The sequence below is a fragment of the Stegodyphus dumicola genome, chromosome 9 (genome assembly GCF_044657685.1).
Source record: "Stegodyphus dumicola isolate Sdum_Otavi_A_Nest chromosome 9, ASM4465768v1".
NCBI lineage: Eukaryota > Metazoa > Arthropoda > Arachnida > Araneae > Eresidae > Stegodyphus > Stegodyphus dumicola.
This window is the reverse complement of record NC_140776.1, coordinates 124,185,091-124,198,721: the sequence shown is the minus strand read 5'-3', so window position 1 is coordinate 124,198,721 and position 13,631 is coordinate 124,185,091. Positions and strand designations below refer to the sequence as shown.

The 13,631-nt window shown below is 31.6% G+C and overlaps 1 protein-coding gene across 3 annotated transcripts in view; it reads left to right on the top strand.

The window, feature by feature from the left end:
- Positions 1–13,631, top strand: part of Kpc2 (Kip1 ubiquitination-promoting complex subunit 2) — an 88,773-nt gene that overhangs the window by 30,309 nt on the left and 44,833 nt on the right. For all 3 annotated transcript variants that reach the window (XM_035353219.2, XM_085824050.1, XM_035353218.2), the window contains exons 4-5: positions 1,323–1,428; positions 12,544–12,649. In XM_035353219.2, the coding sequence (XP_035209110.1) occupies positions 1,323–1,428; positions 12,544–12,649 (212 nt within the window). The remainder of the gene's footprint in view (positions 1–1,322; positions 1,429–12,543; positions 12,650–13,631) is intronic.

The window sequence follows — 13,631 nt, the reverse complement described above, 5'->3', positions numbered from 1 at the left end:
GCAGATAGCATATCCAGGTAGCAGTTATAAAATCTGCAGATTTAATCTGAGCATGGCATAACCAATTTCTCACTTTCCCCATTCCTCCCCCCCAAAAAACTTAAAAGTTTCTATAATATATTGATTGCAACTAATTGAGGTCATCAAAATTACAGCTGTGAGCAAAGCATTAACAACGAATAGAGGAATAATGATCGGTACTTTCTGTGCTGTAAAAAGTTAGGCAGAAAAAAATATGAGCTTGTGCTTTTTATAACGATGGAGATGGTAAAAGGTTAAAGGATTTTGCTTATGGTAATGCACTACATACACATTACTACTATTCTCACCAATGAAATCTTTGATTATTATATATAGAAAGCAAAATTAGTTCTTTCTGATTATCTACACAACCCTCTCCTTCCCGTTTGAAAAGTATTCATGAGGCAAATTCACAGTAGATGAGTACTGGTCATTACTGTTTGTTTTTGTTGCATTGATGAAGGTCATTAGTATGTATTTTTGTTGCATTATGTATGTTTCTTTTCCTTGTTACGACTCGTAACGACACTATGGAATTTCCAGGCTGATGAAAAAAAAAGTGCTGCATTTCTTGAGAAATATACCATTTTGCCTAACAGTAGAGAATGCAAAAATTCACATTCTAATAAGTTCTACTTCGTAAATGATCACATTTTAAGGATCAAAATTTATGCAGTTCCCTGATTGTTTTTAAGCAAAGACAGACTGCTGTGTTCATAAAGAAAACAATAGTGTGTGCAGTGCTAAGTTCTGCACAATACCAGGTTTCTGCAATTTTCTGATTTTTTTTTTGGAGTTAAAACAGATTGTGATGAATGTGGGAAGAACAATGCCCCCCTAAAAAAGTGTTTTGATGGATGTTTCTTGCATTTTAAATTTTGTTAATTGGTTGTTGTATGTGATTCTTAATGTGGCATCAGTTTTCAAAAAAGACTATTATCTTTCATGTCTGAGCTTGATGAAAAATTAGTCACCAATGTTTGGCAACTTTTCAGAAAGGAGAGTGCAGATAATCAGAATGTATCGCAAAATATTTTGAAATGACCACAATATTTTAATAAATCAGAAAAGAAAAGAAACTGTAATTTATTATAAATTCTGATTAAAACTCTATGAACTTTGATTTCTTCTCTGGAAGTAAACATTTTTTACCGATCAAAGTTGATCATTATGTATAGTTGGGGAGTAAATTATGTTTATAGTTTATAATTATTTTTTATAAATAACTTTTAGGTGCTGATTTTCCTGTAAAATTATTATTTGATATCTTGCTGAAATCTTGGTCAATTTCTTTATTGCAGTTTCATACTGAGCTTAGAAAAATTCTAGTGTCCCTTGTAAAAGTATCTGAGAAACTGCTGCGATACCATCCTGAAGTTGTGGCATTGTTTAAGGAGATGACTGAAAGTGAGTTGCCTCTTTTAGTTTTTTTATATTTACATTACTTTTCTTTAATTCTATAAAATTTCATGTTGTTTTGAAAATTAAAAATTTTTTAACTTGTGTTTATTAATGGTGTGTTAGTTGCTGAATATATGTTGAATAGTGACTTTATTAGATGTGCTTATATTATACCCTGGTGGCTCATAATTTCTACTAATTCCTGATCCACTTTAAAATATAAATAAATGATTAATCTTAATTAATAGACATTGAACTGTTTTGGTTACGTAAATAAAGTAGGTTGTAGAGTCTTAATTGAAAGTAATATTGACTGATGGATCCATGATTTCATAATTTTCTTTCTCTTCTGTGCTTTCTTGAAACACAATTTTTTTTTTTTTTTTTTGAAAGATCCAGAAATTTTATCTAGAAACCAACAACCCTCATATGCTCAATTTCATTCCAATATTCAGATATCTGCAATATATTCAACATGTCTATTTTCATTCATTTATCAATCACATCACAACCTTTTTCCATGGTAGAGATGAGAGAGGTGGTTCACATCTCTATCGGTGGCATCTTTACAGCATTATGGGCCTCCGGACAAACCTATGTGCTGGGGTTCCTACAGCAACCACTGACAAAAATGAAATATGAATGGATTGCCATGGGGCCTCTGAGCTGGTGGGATACCCTGGCAAGTGTCCAGCATGCCCATCTATTAAGATTGCCCTATCTGTATCTGTTCTTTAGTGCTTCAAAATTGCTTAGACTGTTAACATATCAGACTCCCATTAGAAGGGAGAAACACAGCTATTACACTCTCTGTTGTGTTATGCCAAATCAGGATTGGATGAGGCATTGTCAAGAAAGAGAAATGCATTCCTTGACAGAATTTTTCATTGTAGAACTTTTCTGCCAGAGTAACAAACTGCTAATAAAGCCAGTCCTTAAAATAGCTCCATGCATTTAACTGATTCCTGTACTAAACAGGTTGATTATTTCAAAATGTCTGTCCCATCCATCGGAGGTAAGAAAAGAAGGTGGGGCCAAACCTGCACTATGATGCTTCGGTCTAAAGATGGGGTGGGTTTTTTTTTTTTTACATTCAAAAGCTCCCTTGACAGTACTCTGATAGTATTTTGACATATGACAGTTCTATACAAATTGAAAAACGGGACACTTCCTCATAAAAGAAACATTAATAGTGTGATGGATAATAGCAATTTGTATAGTTTAGTGGCATTTACGCAAAAAATCGCATCTTGGTTATTTTTTGATAACTAACAACAGTGATTTTGATTATGAATTTGTTTTATAAAATTCTAAGCTTGTTGAACTACAAAAATGTAGATTTTAGCAAAAATGTTATGCTTAAAGAATGGAAAATACTTTACGATGTAGAGATATTAGGTATTTTTGGAAGCAAGCAAGATGAAAAATTAGCAATGCCCTCAGCGGAAATTGAACTGCAGACCACTGGATTACCAGCCCAGCGTGCAGAACCATTACACCACGAAGGCATGCTAGGAAGATGGGAGAAATACCTTATGTACTCTCCCTTTTAAAGGGCGACTGGGGTTTTTAAGGGACCCAATCGTCAAATCTTGGGTGAGGAGAATCATCATCCAACACACTTTTTAGTTCGGGCACCACTGTAGAGATATTAGGATTTTTTTGGAAGCCAGAGAAATGAAAAATTACGCGTTCGCCAGGAATGGAACCATGGACCTATGGAATACCAGCCCAGCGTGCAGAACCGTGAAGGCATGCTAGGAAGGCAGGAGAAATACCTTATAACAAAACCTTTAAAATTATATATGTCTTTTGATACCCTTGATAGAATATTCACTACTTTTATTTTATGTTTCAGATGCCAAAATGTTTTAAATAAAATAAATTTTTTTATCATCCACATGTTATTGTTACATGTACTTTTAAAAATTTTTTGGAGGAGAGGCTTTGTAGTTGCTCCTTTTAAACTTATCATTTTATTTGTTTATAACTGAAAAATAATCACTTTGGGTTTACGTGTTTTATTTATTTAGGTTAATTACTTATTTGGGTTAATTAAAAAATAAAATTACCAACAAATGCTGCAATCCTCGTCAAAATTAATAAATATACACACAGATATGCCAATAAGTTAACTTTTCCTTGATTTGTAACGACACATTTGTGTAAAATTATGTACATTTTTACGCAAATGTGTGGAACAGAAGACAGATACATTTGTGAATTTGACGAATGAAGCAATATTATGTAGAGTAAGGCAATTAAGATTGAGATCTGATGACAATGCGGTTAATGTTTAAATGTGAAATGGATAATAATTATGTATTGTATTATCAAAGAATTATTAAACTGGGTAAAATCGCTAAAAGAGGTATTGAGTGCTCTGCCAAAATATATTTACTATACTTCACATCAAGCTAACCTAAGAACACATACAAAGCTAGAATGACCTTTTCACAGCTTTTCACCCTGTTCTTCAAGTTATCCATACACACCAAACCACCCGCGAAAATTCAATTCCTCCAAATAGCTACACATTTGGCGACTTCTTGCCAAATCCAGCGTATTTTTAAGTAACAATCTTTTTATGTGATGAAGCTGCAGTTGAAATTGTTAGTTCATTGTAGTGTAAAATGTAGGGCATGATATTGTCTTAATTTATATGAAATTTTTCACCATAATCTAACTATGATGAATACGAATTTGATGACATTTAAAACCTGAATCATTACTTAAAACTTGAAACGGTAGAGCTAACAATGTATTCCTTGTAGTTTGGGTTAAATTTTTTTCCCATGACTGTTCGCTTAGTTAAAAGTAAAATATATAAATTTAAAAAATCTGGTAGAAGTTATTTTCTTTAATTTTGAAGACACAGTTTGTTGCTTCCAAAACAATGAACCAGAGAAAAATGCCGATTTTTATTTTCTAAAGATGTTAATTTGATTTTAATTTTCAATTATTTAAAAACTCTGACTATATTTATAAGCAGACATCAATAAAAATTATATCCTGTATTCTCTCCTAAGACGCATACTCTTCCAATCATGCCCAGACAATCACTCTCCTACAATACATCTTATCCTATCTTTTTTATTACTGTTCAAAATCAAAAATAAAATAAATAAGACTACTGGAAACTGAGATCTTCGGATTAGAGTCTAATGACAAAAGAGTTTACCATTAAAAATTCCAAGATATTAGAAAATATTAAAAACCTTAAAATTGTAAAACAAACATAAAAGTTAAGAAGTAAATGATCTTATACCAATTAGCTTGTACCAATCAGTTAAAAATATAACATTAGAAATGTCTTTTGTTAGTTATAACAAAGTGCAAATGTTCATATGAACTAAGAAATTATAAAAAATTTAAACTGTAATGTAATAACTGTAAGCTCTGTATTTGAGTATCTCGGTGTATTATATAAAAGAAGTGCTTTACCCTTATAAAGTCTCCACGGAGACATCTCATCCTTTAGACTGAAATCCTTGTTCCTCCTACCACAGTTAATTTAATTGATCAGTTTTCCCATATTGGCGAGGTTAGGTGATTTGAATATGGCAAAGCACACAAGAGCTATCTGACTAAGGGGTGAGATACATTCGTGAGGATTTTCTAAAGGAAATGGTCTCATATTCATGTTATATATGGCAAAAACCATGAAAACTGACCATGAATCCAGCCTGCTTGGGTTCAAACAAAATCAAACTACCAGTATTCAGCAATCTTAAGCATTCGGCTACTGGTGGGACACTTTCATATTATATTTTCTAATAGATGTTAGCTTGTATTTATAACCTTACTTATAACTGTTTATAGTTCTGCCTTTTTTTAAATTTGTGGCCTTGAAAACGGCCCTTGTATTTTTAATTTCCTTTTTTTAAATGAGGTATTCAATCCCGCTAAGATTATCGTTTGAAGAATCTGAACTATCCGACTCATCAATATTAAATAGCACACACTCAACTGTGTTCTACCCCCCCAGACAATCTAATTTCTACATTTTCTCTTTCTCTTCTATTACATGCCTCGCGCATTTAGCCCATTGCATAGGAGTCACTGAATCAATTCCATTCTCAATCAATTTACGTCCTTTTTGAAAGTTCTGTTTTTGGATGCTACATATCCATTCACACTACTTACTCCATATGAGTTCAATTGGGTTCAGTTCGCAATGATATGGTGGTAAACGCAGCACAGTATGTCCGGCTTCTGCAGCTACAACATCTATACGAATGTAATTCAAATTGTTTTTGAAACTTGAAAATGAGAACTAAAAGTTCTGCTTTTAACATATCAACTTCCCAAGTAATAATTTTTTCTGTCAAACAGCGCTGAATGTCTGCTTTCCTTGTACTTGAAAAAGGAATGTTTTCAGACAAAATGCTGTGACAAGATGCATTATCCAACACAATTACACTGTTCAGTAGCAAGTTAGGCAGTAATTTTTTTTTCAAACCAGTTTTCATAATATTCTGAATTCATTTCCCTGTGGTAATCTCCTTTCTTTTCCTTAGCTTCGAATATATCACATGCTTCAGGAATAAATCCATTTTCATGACCAACATGAACAACTATACACCATGAGCCTTTTCCTGTGCGAGTAATTAAACCTGTTGAAAGACTGCTCAAAAAGGCTCTCTTAGCACTTTTTATAGATGTATCCTCCCAAATTCTGGTTTTAGAATACCCCAAATTTACCCAAGTTCCATCAGTGTGATAAGTTGTCCTGCTCTGTTAATGATATTTTTTTATATCTCTTAGATATCTATGCCTCCAGCATTGAATATCCATAGACTCCAACTACTACGGATTCTCCGTAGTTTCTACGGAAATTCATGAAAAACTACGAGCTACGAAAAGTATGGAAAAAACTACGGATTTTACAGAAACAAGAGCAGGAGAACCAGTACGCAAAACGGAACCAACTAATTCATCCGATGATTGGCTGAATACTCGTGTTATCATATATCACGTGTTGAGTGCGTTCCTAGTTTTGAAGAATTAGCCAATCGTAGATCATTAACTCCAACCGTTAACGACTTATCAATAGTTCCACCCAATTGTCTGTCTCCCAGGTTCCTCGCTGATGCGTGTTTAGGCTGCATTCGGCTGCATTGTGTAGTTTACGGCGAGAGCTTAGCGTGTGTCTTGTGAACTGTGAATCAGGTGAAAGATTTTTAATCATAATGCTGCCTCGAACGAAGAAGCCAAAATTATGAAAGCAGAAGTTTAAAGATTCATATTCTTCAGAATTTCCATGCATTAAAGCGTCCGAAATTTCTGTGAATCACGCACACTGCAGTGTATGCAACAAAGACTTCTCAGTTGCTCATGGCGGAAAAGATGACTGTAAACGGCATGTGTTTTCTCAAAAGCATATAGAACTTGGCACCGTAAAATCTAAAGAAATAACAAATTTCTTAGTAAAAGATGATGAAACAGATCCTATAAAAGCCAAATGCTATTTTGTTCGTTTTTTAATTGAACATAATATACCGCTTTCTGTTTCGGATCATTCCAAAGAGCTTTTCAAAGCAATGTTTCCGGATACTGCCATAGCAAAAAAATTTAGCTGCGGTCAAATCAAAACTGCTGCTATTGTGAAAACGCTTGCAGAAAATACTGTTGCTGATATTATAAAATCAGTGTGCAGTACATCATTTTCTCTAAGTACTGATGGAAGTAATGATAACAATGATAACAAACTGTACCCATTGGTTATAACATACTACAGTAAAGAAAAGGGAGTGATAATTACTTCATTGATTTCTATTTTAGAATGCACGAATAATACAGGAGAAGGTATTTTTAATTGTATAAATGAAAACTTTAAAAACAAAGGTTTAGAATGGAAAAATTGCTTATCATTTTCTTCAGATAATGCTAGTAATATGATTGGAAAGTTTAAAGGTGTAGCATCATTTATCAAAATGCATCAACCAAGTATAATCACCCGAGGTTGTCCGTGGCACCTCTTGCATATAGCTGCAAAAAAAGCTACTGAAAAATTAATTGGCTCAGAAATTGAAATGTTGATAATAGATATATATTTTTACTTGGAGAAAAGTTCGAAACGGAAGCATAGCTTCAAAGTTGCTCAACAAATTTTGGGACAGGATGCAAAATCTCATAAAATTTTGAAATATTGCAGTACGAGATGGTTGTCTCTTTTAGAATCTATAACAAGGATATTGGAACAGTGGGATGCTGTGATAAATTTTTTTGGAGATAAACCAGATAACAGTGAGAATGAAGGAAAGAGATTGCAAAACATTAAAAAAATTTTACAGTCACCGACCACCAAATTGTACTTGTTATTTTTGAAAAATACTTTGCTTTTGTTGATAACAGTAAATATTAATTTGCAACAACAAGCTCCTTATATACATAAATTGAGAAGAGAACTTTTTGAACTTTTAATGAATTTATTTGTTAGATTCGTAAAACCATCAGTAATTTCTAAAGAAAATGAAGATGTTACTCTAACGTCTATTCCATTTCAGAAGTATAGTAAACAAAAAGAAAATGAAAATTTAGTGATTGGTGCGGAAACAAGACTATATTTAAAAAATGCCAAGTTGAATGAAAGTGAAGTGAAATCATTTTTCAATTCTGTGCGAGCTTTTTTTGTAACTGCATGTTCATATATAATTGATAAATTTCCACTGAGTGATCCATTTCTAAAACATGCTGAAGTTGCTGACATCAACTTGAGAACTGAAGTCTCATTTTCATCTGTTCTTTACTTGATGAATACTTTTCCATCCATTATTGATGAAAAATGTCTTAATCAAGTAGAAATTGAATTTTCCATGTATCAAGTAGATGATTTGAAAGAAATTGTAGATTTGCGTATTGATATAGCATGGGGAGAAATTGCCAAATTAAAAAATAGGAATGGGTGTATTAAATACAAAGTATTGCCTTCTGTAATGCTTGCTGTCTTAATAATACCTCATTCAAATGCAGCTTGCGAAAGAATTTTTTCTATTGTTAAAAAAAATCAGACGGAATTTCGACCAAATTTAGGTCTTAAAACTCTTGAAGCAGTTTTGATTGAAAAAATAAATATGCAGGCAAATGAAGAACGGTGTTATAAAAAAACATTCTCAAAATCAGAACTTAAGCTTGCTAAGCATGCTACATATAAATCTTTGCATTGATAAATTATGCGTATTTTGTTTAATATTTATATGTATCATTCTTGGTTATTTAAATTTTATTTCCCTGTAGAAATCATATCCAGAATAAAGATATGATTTATAGCTTCTGATTTTTTCTATGATTAGTAGTGATTTGAAGTACTTTTTATTAGTGAATGCTTGAGGAGTTAAAAGAAAATTTCTAATTAAATGTGCATATAATTTACAAGGTATATTTTTAATTATTCAGTTTTATATGTATATGGATTTTAAATGTAATAAAATTGATTACAATAAATTATGAATTTAAAATTAATGAATGGTTAATTACAACATACGCTACGCGCACATTTTCAAAGTTGTAAAAATGTCGTTCGCGCGTTGACTACTGACAAGGTTTGCTGAAGGTTGGAGTCTATGAATATCATCACGTTCAATCAAAATTCACTGGAGTTTTCGTTTTCTGTACGCAAATCTTAAGAGGTCGTTTCTTACCTGGAGTCGAAAATCTGCCATTTTCTTTCAATTTGGATTTCATGCGATTTATGCTTGATACAGAAACAGCAGTCAAATCAACAGCAAAAGTAACAATATCGTAATCGGATTTATTAGGAAAATGCTCCCGCAATTTGACAAAAACATTCATAACGGTAATCTTAGTGGAACTGCACAGTGGTTTTCCAACTTTATGAGGCTGAAAATTAAACACGTATGTCGAAGCTGATACAGTCACCATGAGAATTGCTTTTTTTCTCCTCCCAGTCAGTGAATGAATGAATTCTTTAATTGCTTTTCTCATCGAGAATGGGATGAAGTCGGGGTTGCTGGAATTCGCAGTTTCGCCAATAATGCCCGCCCCAAAAGGGTGGGATGTCTTCCTGCTGGTTATCGAATGATTGACATGATTTAGCAAATTTTTAATTAAAAAGCTGGTAAGCAAAGTAATCTATCGTTTCACACAATTTTTTCCCTTTTAATCTTTTTGTTCATCAGTATTCATATTTCACAGCGTAATTTTCACAATATTACTTCTCAACACGGTACAACTGTATTCTTCGGCGGATGCATACCATTTCTACTATATCCAGTGTTCTCAACTTAGGTTGACCTTTAGTATAGAAGATTTGAATTTGATAATGAATGTATCCTAAAACATGTTTTAAGTCAAAAGTTTCAAACTTGAGGGCTAAATGTAAATATAAAATTGTGCATGTTAAAATACTTATAATTAGGCACATAGGTCAGGTTAGGTTTTTATTAAATAGAGTAAGGCATGCAAGGGTTACCTGCCTAAAGAGAGAGATGCCATTGTGGAGGAATATGACCTTTGAGTGGGTATAAAAAAAATGCATGTAATTTGATTGAAATTATATTTATGTATATTTCTTATGTAAAACTTTTGGGTATATGCTAAATTATTGTAAATTACTTTACTCGAAAAATGTAGTAAATGCACAGAAATTAATGATTTGCACATGCCGAAAATGAAAAGTATGAAATATGTATGGGTATTTATGCATATATCTGCATTATATCTGCGTTTAATGAAATGCATAAATATTTATTAAATTATTTATAAATGTATTTGAATTGAAAGATTTATTCATTCATAAATTCCTGTGAAAGTTACTGTGAATAAATCTAATTATTATACGTATCTAAATTTATAATAATTATAAATATTATCTAAATGTATAACAACGTTAACATTGAATTGTAAACATAAATTGAAATCCTCTTGTCAAATACTATAAAGTTAAGTACATGGAAATGAGCACCAATATTTAACATATTTCAGTATTAAAATAAAAGGTACTCTAATTTGAAATGGACTGAATAGAGCATTAATTATAAATTGACTTAGATTCGATTTAAAAGATACCATAGAAGCTAAAAAATCATGTCATATTTGAGAAAGTATTTTAGGAAGGAGCTCTATAAATAGAAAAGAAATAAAGGATAATTTTTATATTAATTATACAATAAACTTGTAATTCCTAACCGAATAAAATCGAATTATCTTAATTTTTTTCTAATGTAATCAACAACGAAAACTTGTGAAAATATTTCATTCAAATTAAACCATTCTGAGCAAACTGTTCTATGAAAAGTATAGCACTTAATTCCGATCTGAATGAAATGTTGTTTAAAAATGTATTCTTTTCACATACTTTAGACTCAACTGCCTTTTGTTGGTAATATATACAGAAATATTTTAGAAAAGATAATATATACATTTATATGTGTATTTATGATGTAATTACAAAATATTTACATCTGATCGTGGCAAAACCCATTAATCTTAATGGTAAATCACTGAATGTTTTGATCACCACGAAGGGAGCACTGGAAAACTGGTTAGGGCCTCCTACGTACTTCCTACCACCATGGTCCCATCAGTGCATATTTTTATGTTTTATATAAAATAAGTAACTTCTCAGAATTAACTGAAAGTTTCAGTTACAATAAGATTGTGCCATAAATCTTTAGGCCAGCCTGCTAATGGCTAACAGTAAAAAGGAATGCGAGTGTTGTGTGATAACAGATGCCGGATTTTCTTCAACCACTTTGATACTGAAAGAGGGAATGGGATAGATTGGAATTTCCATAATAAGAACAAAACTTGTCATCAGGTTTATTAGGCAATTCTAGAATTAGTTTCACAAAGGGAAAGTGATGAAAATTTGCAAAAATATAGATTACCATAACAAATTTTTAAACATAACTGCAAAATATGCAGTTATTCGAATGCTTAAGTATGTACTTTACAATAATACAGTAATTAATATGTACTTACACTGGTTGTGTTATATAGATGACAGAAATTATTATAGTATGGCTATTCATTATTTCAAAGAAATCATTGAAATATTCTTGGTAAAATATTCCCACCACTCAATGATTTCAAAGAAATTGAAAGAGTGGATTTTTGGTATTACCAAGTTTGCGGAGCCTTACTGTATATATTACCAACAAAAGGCAGTTGATATCTTTTTGACAATTATTAACAAAATATCTGAAATCTCTATGTAAGTATAAAATTATCATAATTAATGTATGAAAATTCACATTGAACATGGTAGTATGAAATATATTATTTAATGATCAGTTAATAATATTTTTTTTCTAGTTTTTGTATGGTGCTTCTAAATTTCAATTTATTTTAGTTAGAACTTTATACTTTTATTAAATAGTGTTAAAAGAAACTTGATTTTTAAAATTTCGTATTGGAATTTCTGGTACATTATATTTATGCATATATGTTAATAAGAGAAAATAAATCTATGTGTTAACTTGCTGCCAATACCTTGGTTTGCTGATGAACCGGCAGATTCCTCTCGTTTCTCTGATATCCAAAATTTGTACGAAGTAGTATAAGATACAGAAATTTCACCTAGCGGTATCACCCTGATAAAGCTGTAGCATATGCAGTTTCAGTGAACATGCCATGTCTCACTTCAGAAACACTTTGAAAGATAGGTAACAATAAGTCACATAGGGCAAATCTGGAGTAAAGCTGAGGCCCAGTGAAAACAGAGTGGTGCTTAGAAACAAAAAAAAAAAAAAAAAAAAAGATAAAAGAAGATGCCTTCTGAAGATCTGATGCTTGGAAGGAAGTACTAGACAATAACATCTTTCTAATAATTTTTCACTTGGCCTTTGACTTTTATACACTGGTTAACATTGTGGTTAAGTTATATATTTAACAATTTGCACTGATTTTAGATTATGAACTTGTGCAGAAAATACTGTAAGCTTAAGTAGTATTTGTTTTCCAGGAATGAATTAATCCATTTTACGTTAATTCCTATGGGGCAAATTATTTTAATTTATGAGCATTTTGGTTGCCAAATGACCCTAAGAAAAGTTTCTGTTTTATGTACCAAGGTTTCACTGTATTTTCAGAAGCTTTCTTTTTAACTTCAGAGGTTTTAAAAATAATAATTGTTATTATTTTTTTTTTTTTATGTAGGCGAGGAAGCTAAAGAAGTAGTCCATGTGGATAAAACTTCTTTGAAGCAGCTGACAGACATGGGGTTTCCCGAAAGTAAAGCATTTGATGCTTTAAAACAGAATAGGTTAGTATTATTTTTATTTATTTATTTTTGTAAATAGTTACAACTTTAATACTGCTAACTGTACCTGTTAGTTCAGGTTTCAAAAAAAGTTTTGTTATCAATATTTTTTTCCTCCTTTATTTTATTTTATTAATTTAAGTTAAACACAGTTCAAAAGTGTTCAACAACTTCTTATCAAAATCAAAATAGTATTGGAAGATAACAACAATTTTATTTAGATTGAAAGAAAACAAAATTTCTAAAAACAGTTTTTTTTTTTTTTTGAAAAAGTGAATTATTAGGATTAAATTTTTGGGAACAGAAGAAGTTTTATGAAAGTTCTAAAAATCTGAGTCACCAATTTAAAGATTTGAGGTAATTAGGAACTGGGAAGAGAAAAAATTCAGTTACAAAACGTTGCTGAGATTGCAGCATAATTTAGCTGGGTATCACTTCTTGTACAACTAAGTGTTGCAACTCTGGTCACATATTATTAGTTGAAGTATCCGTTCTATGTTCAGGTGACGACACAAATTAAATAATGTGTTTGGGAGGCAGTTTAGAAAAATATAAAAACACTATTAAAAAGGTCAACAGCAAAAACACTCAAAAACTAATTTTTCAATGCAAAAGGCACAGCTTAAAGACAGAAAGTGATGGCCAGTTGCTCTCTTCAAGCTTACTTCACTGCATCATTACTCCTGAGGGCCAAGTATTTCTTGGCTCATTCTTAAGAGTGTCTCACCGTCATTTCTTCCCTCTCTCCCCCCTCACTACCATAACTGTGCAATACCCTGGGCAAACTTTTTTGGTCGCAGGCCGAAAATCGAAAACAAAAAGGTTGGCTGTCCAAGATAAATTTTTCTGAAATTTAAAAAACAATGTGCAAGTATTACAATATGTTAATGAGATGCATGAAATTGCAATTTCATTTTTAAAAGTTCCTTATATTGAGTTTCGAAGTGAGATGTACTGATACTAAGAAACGAGGCTAAATGCTTAT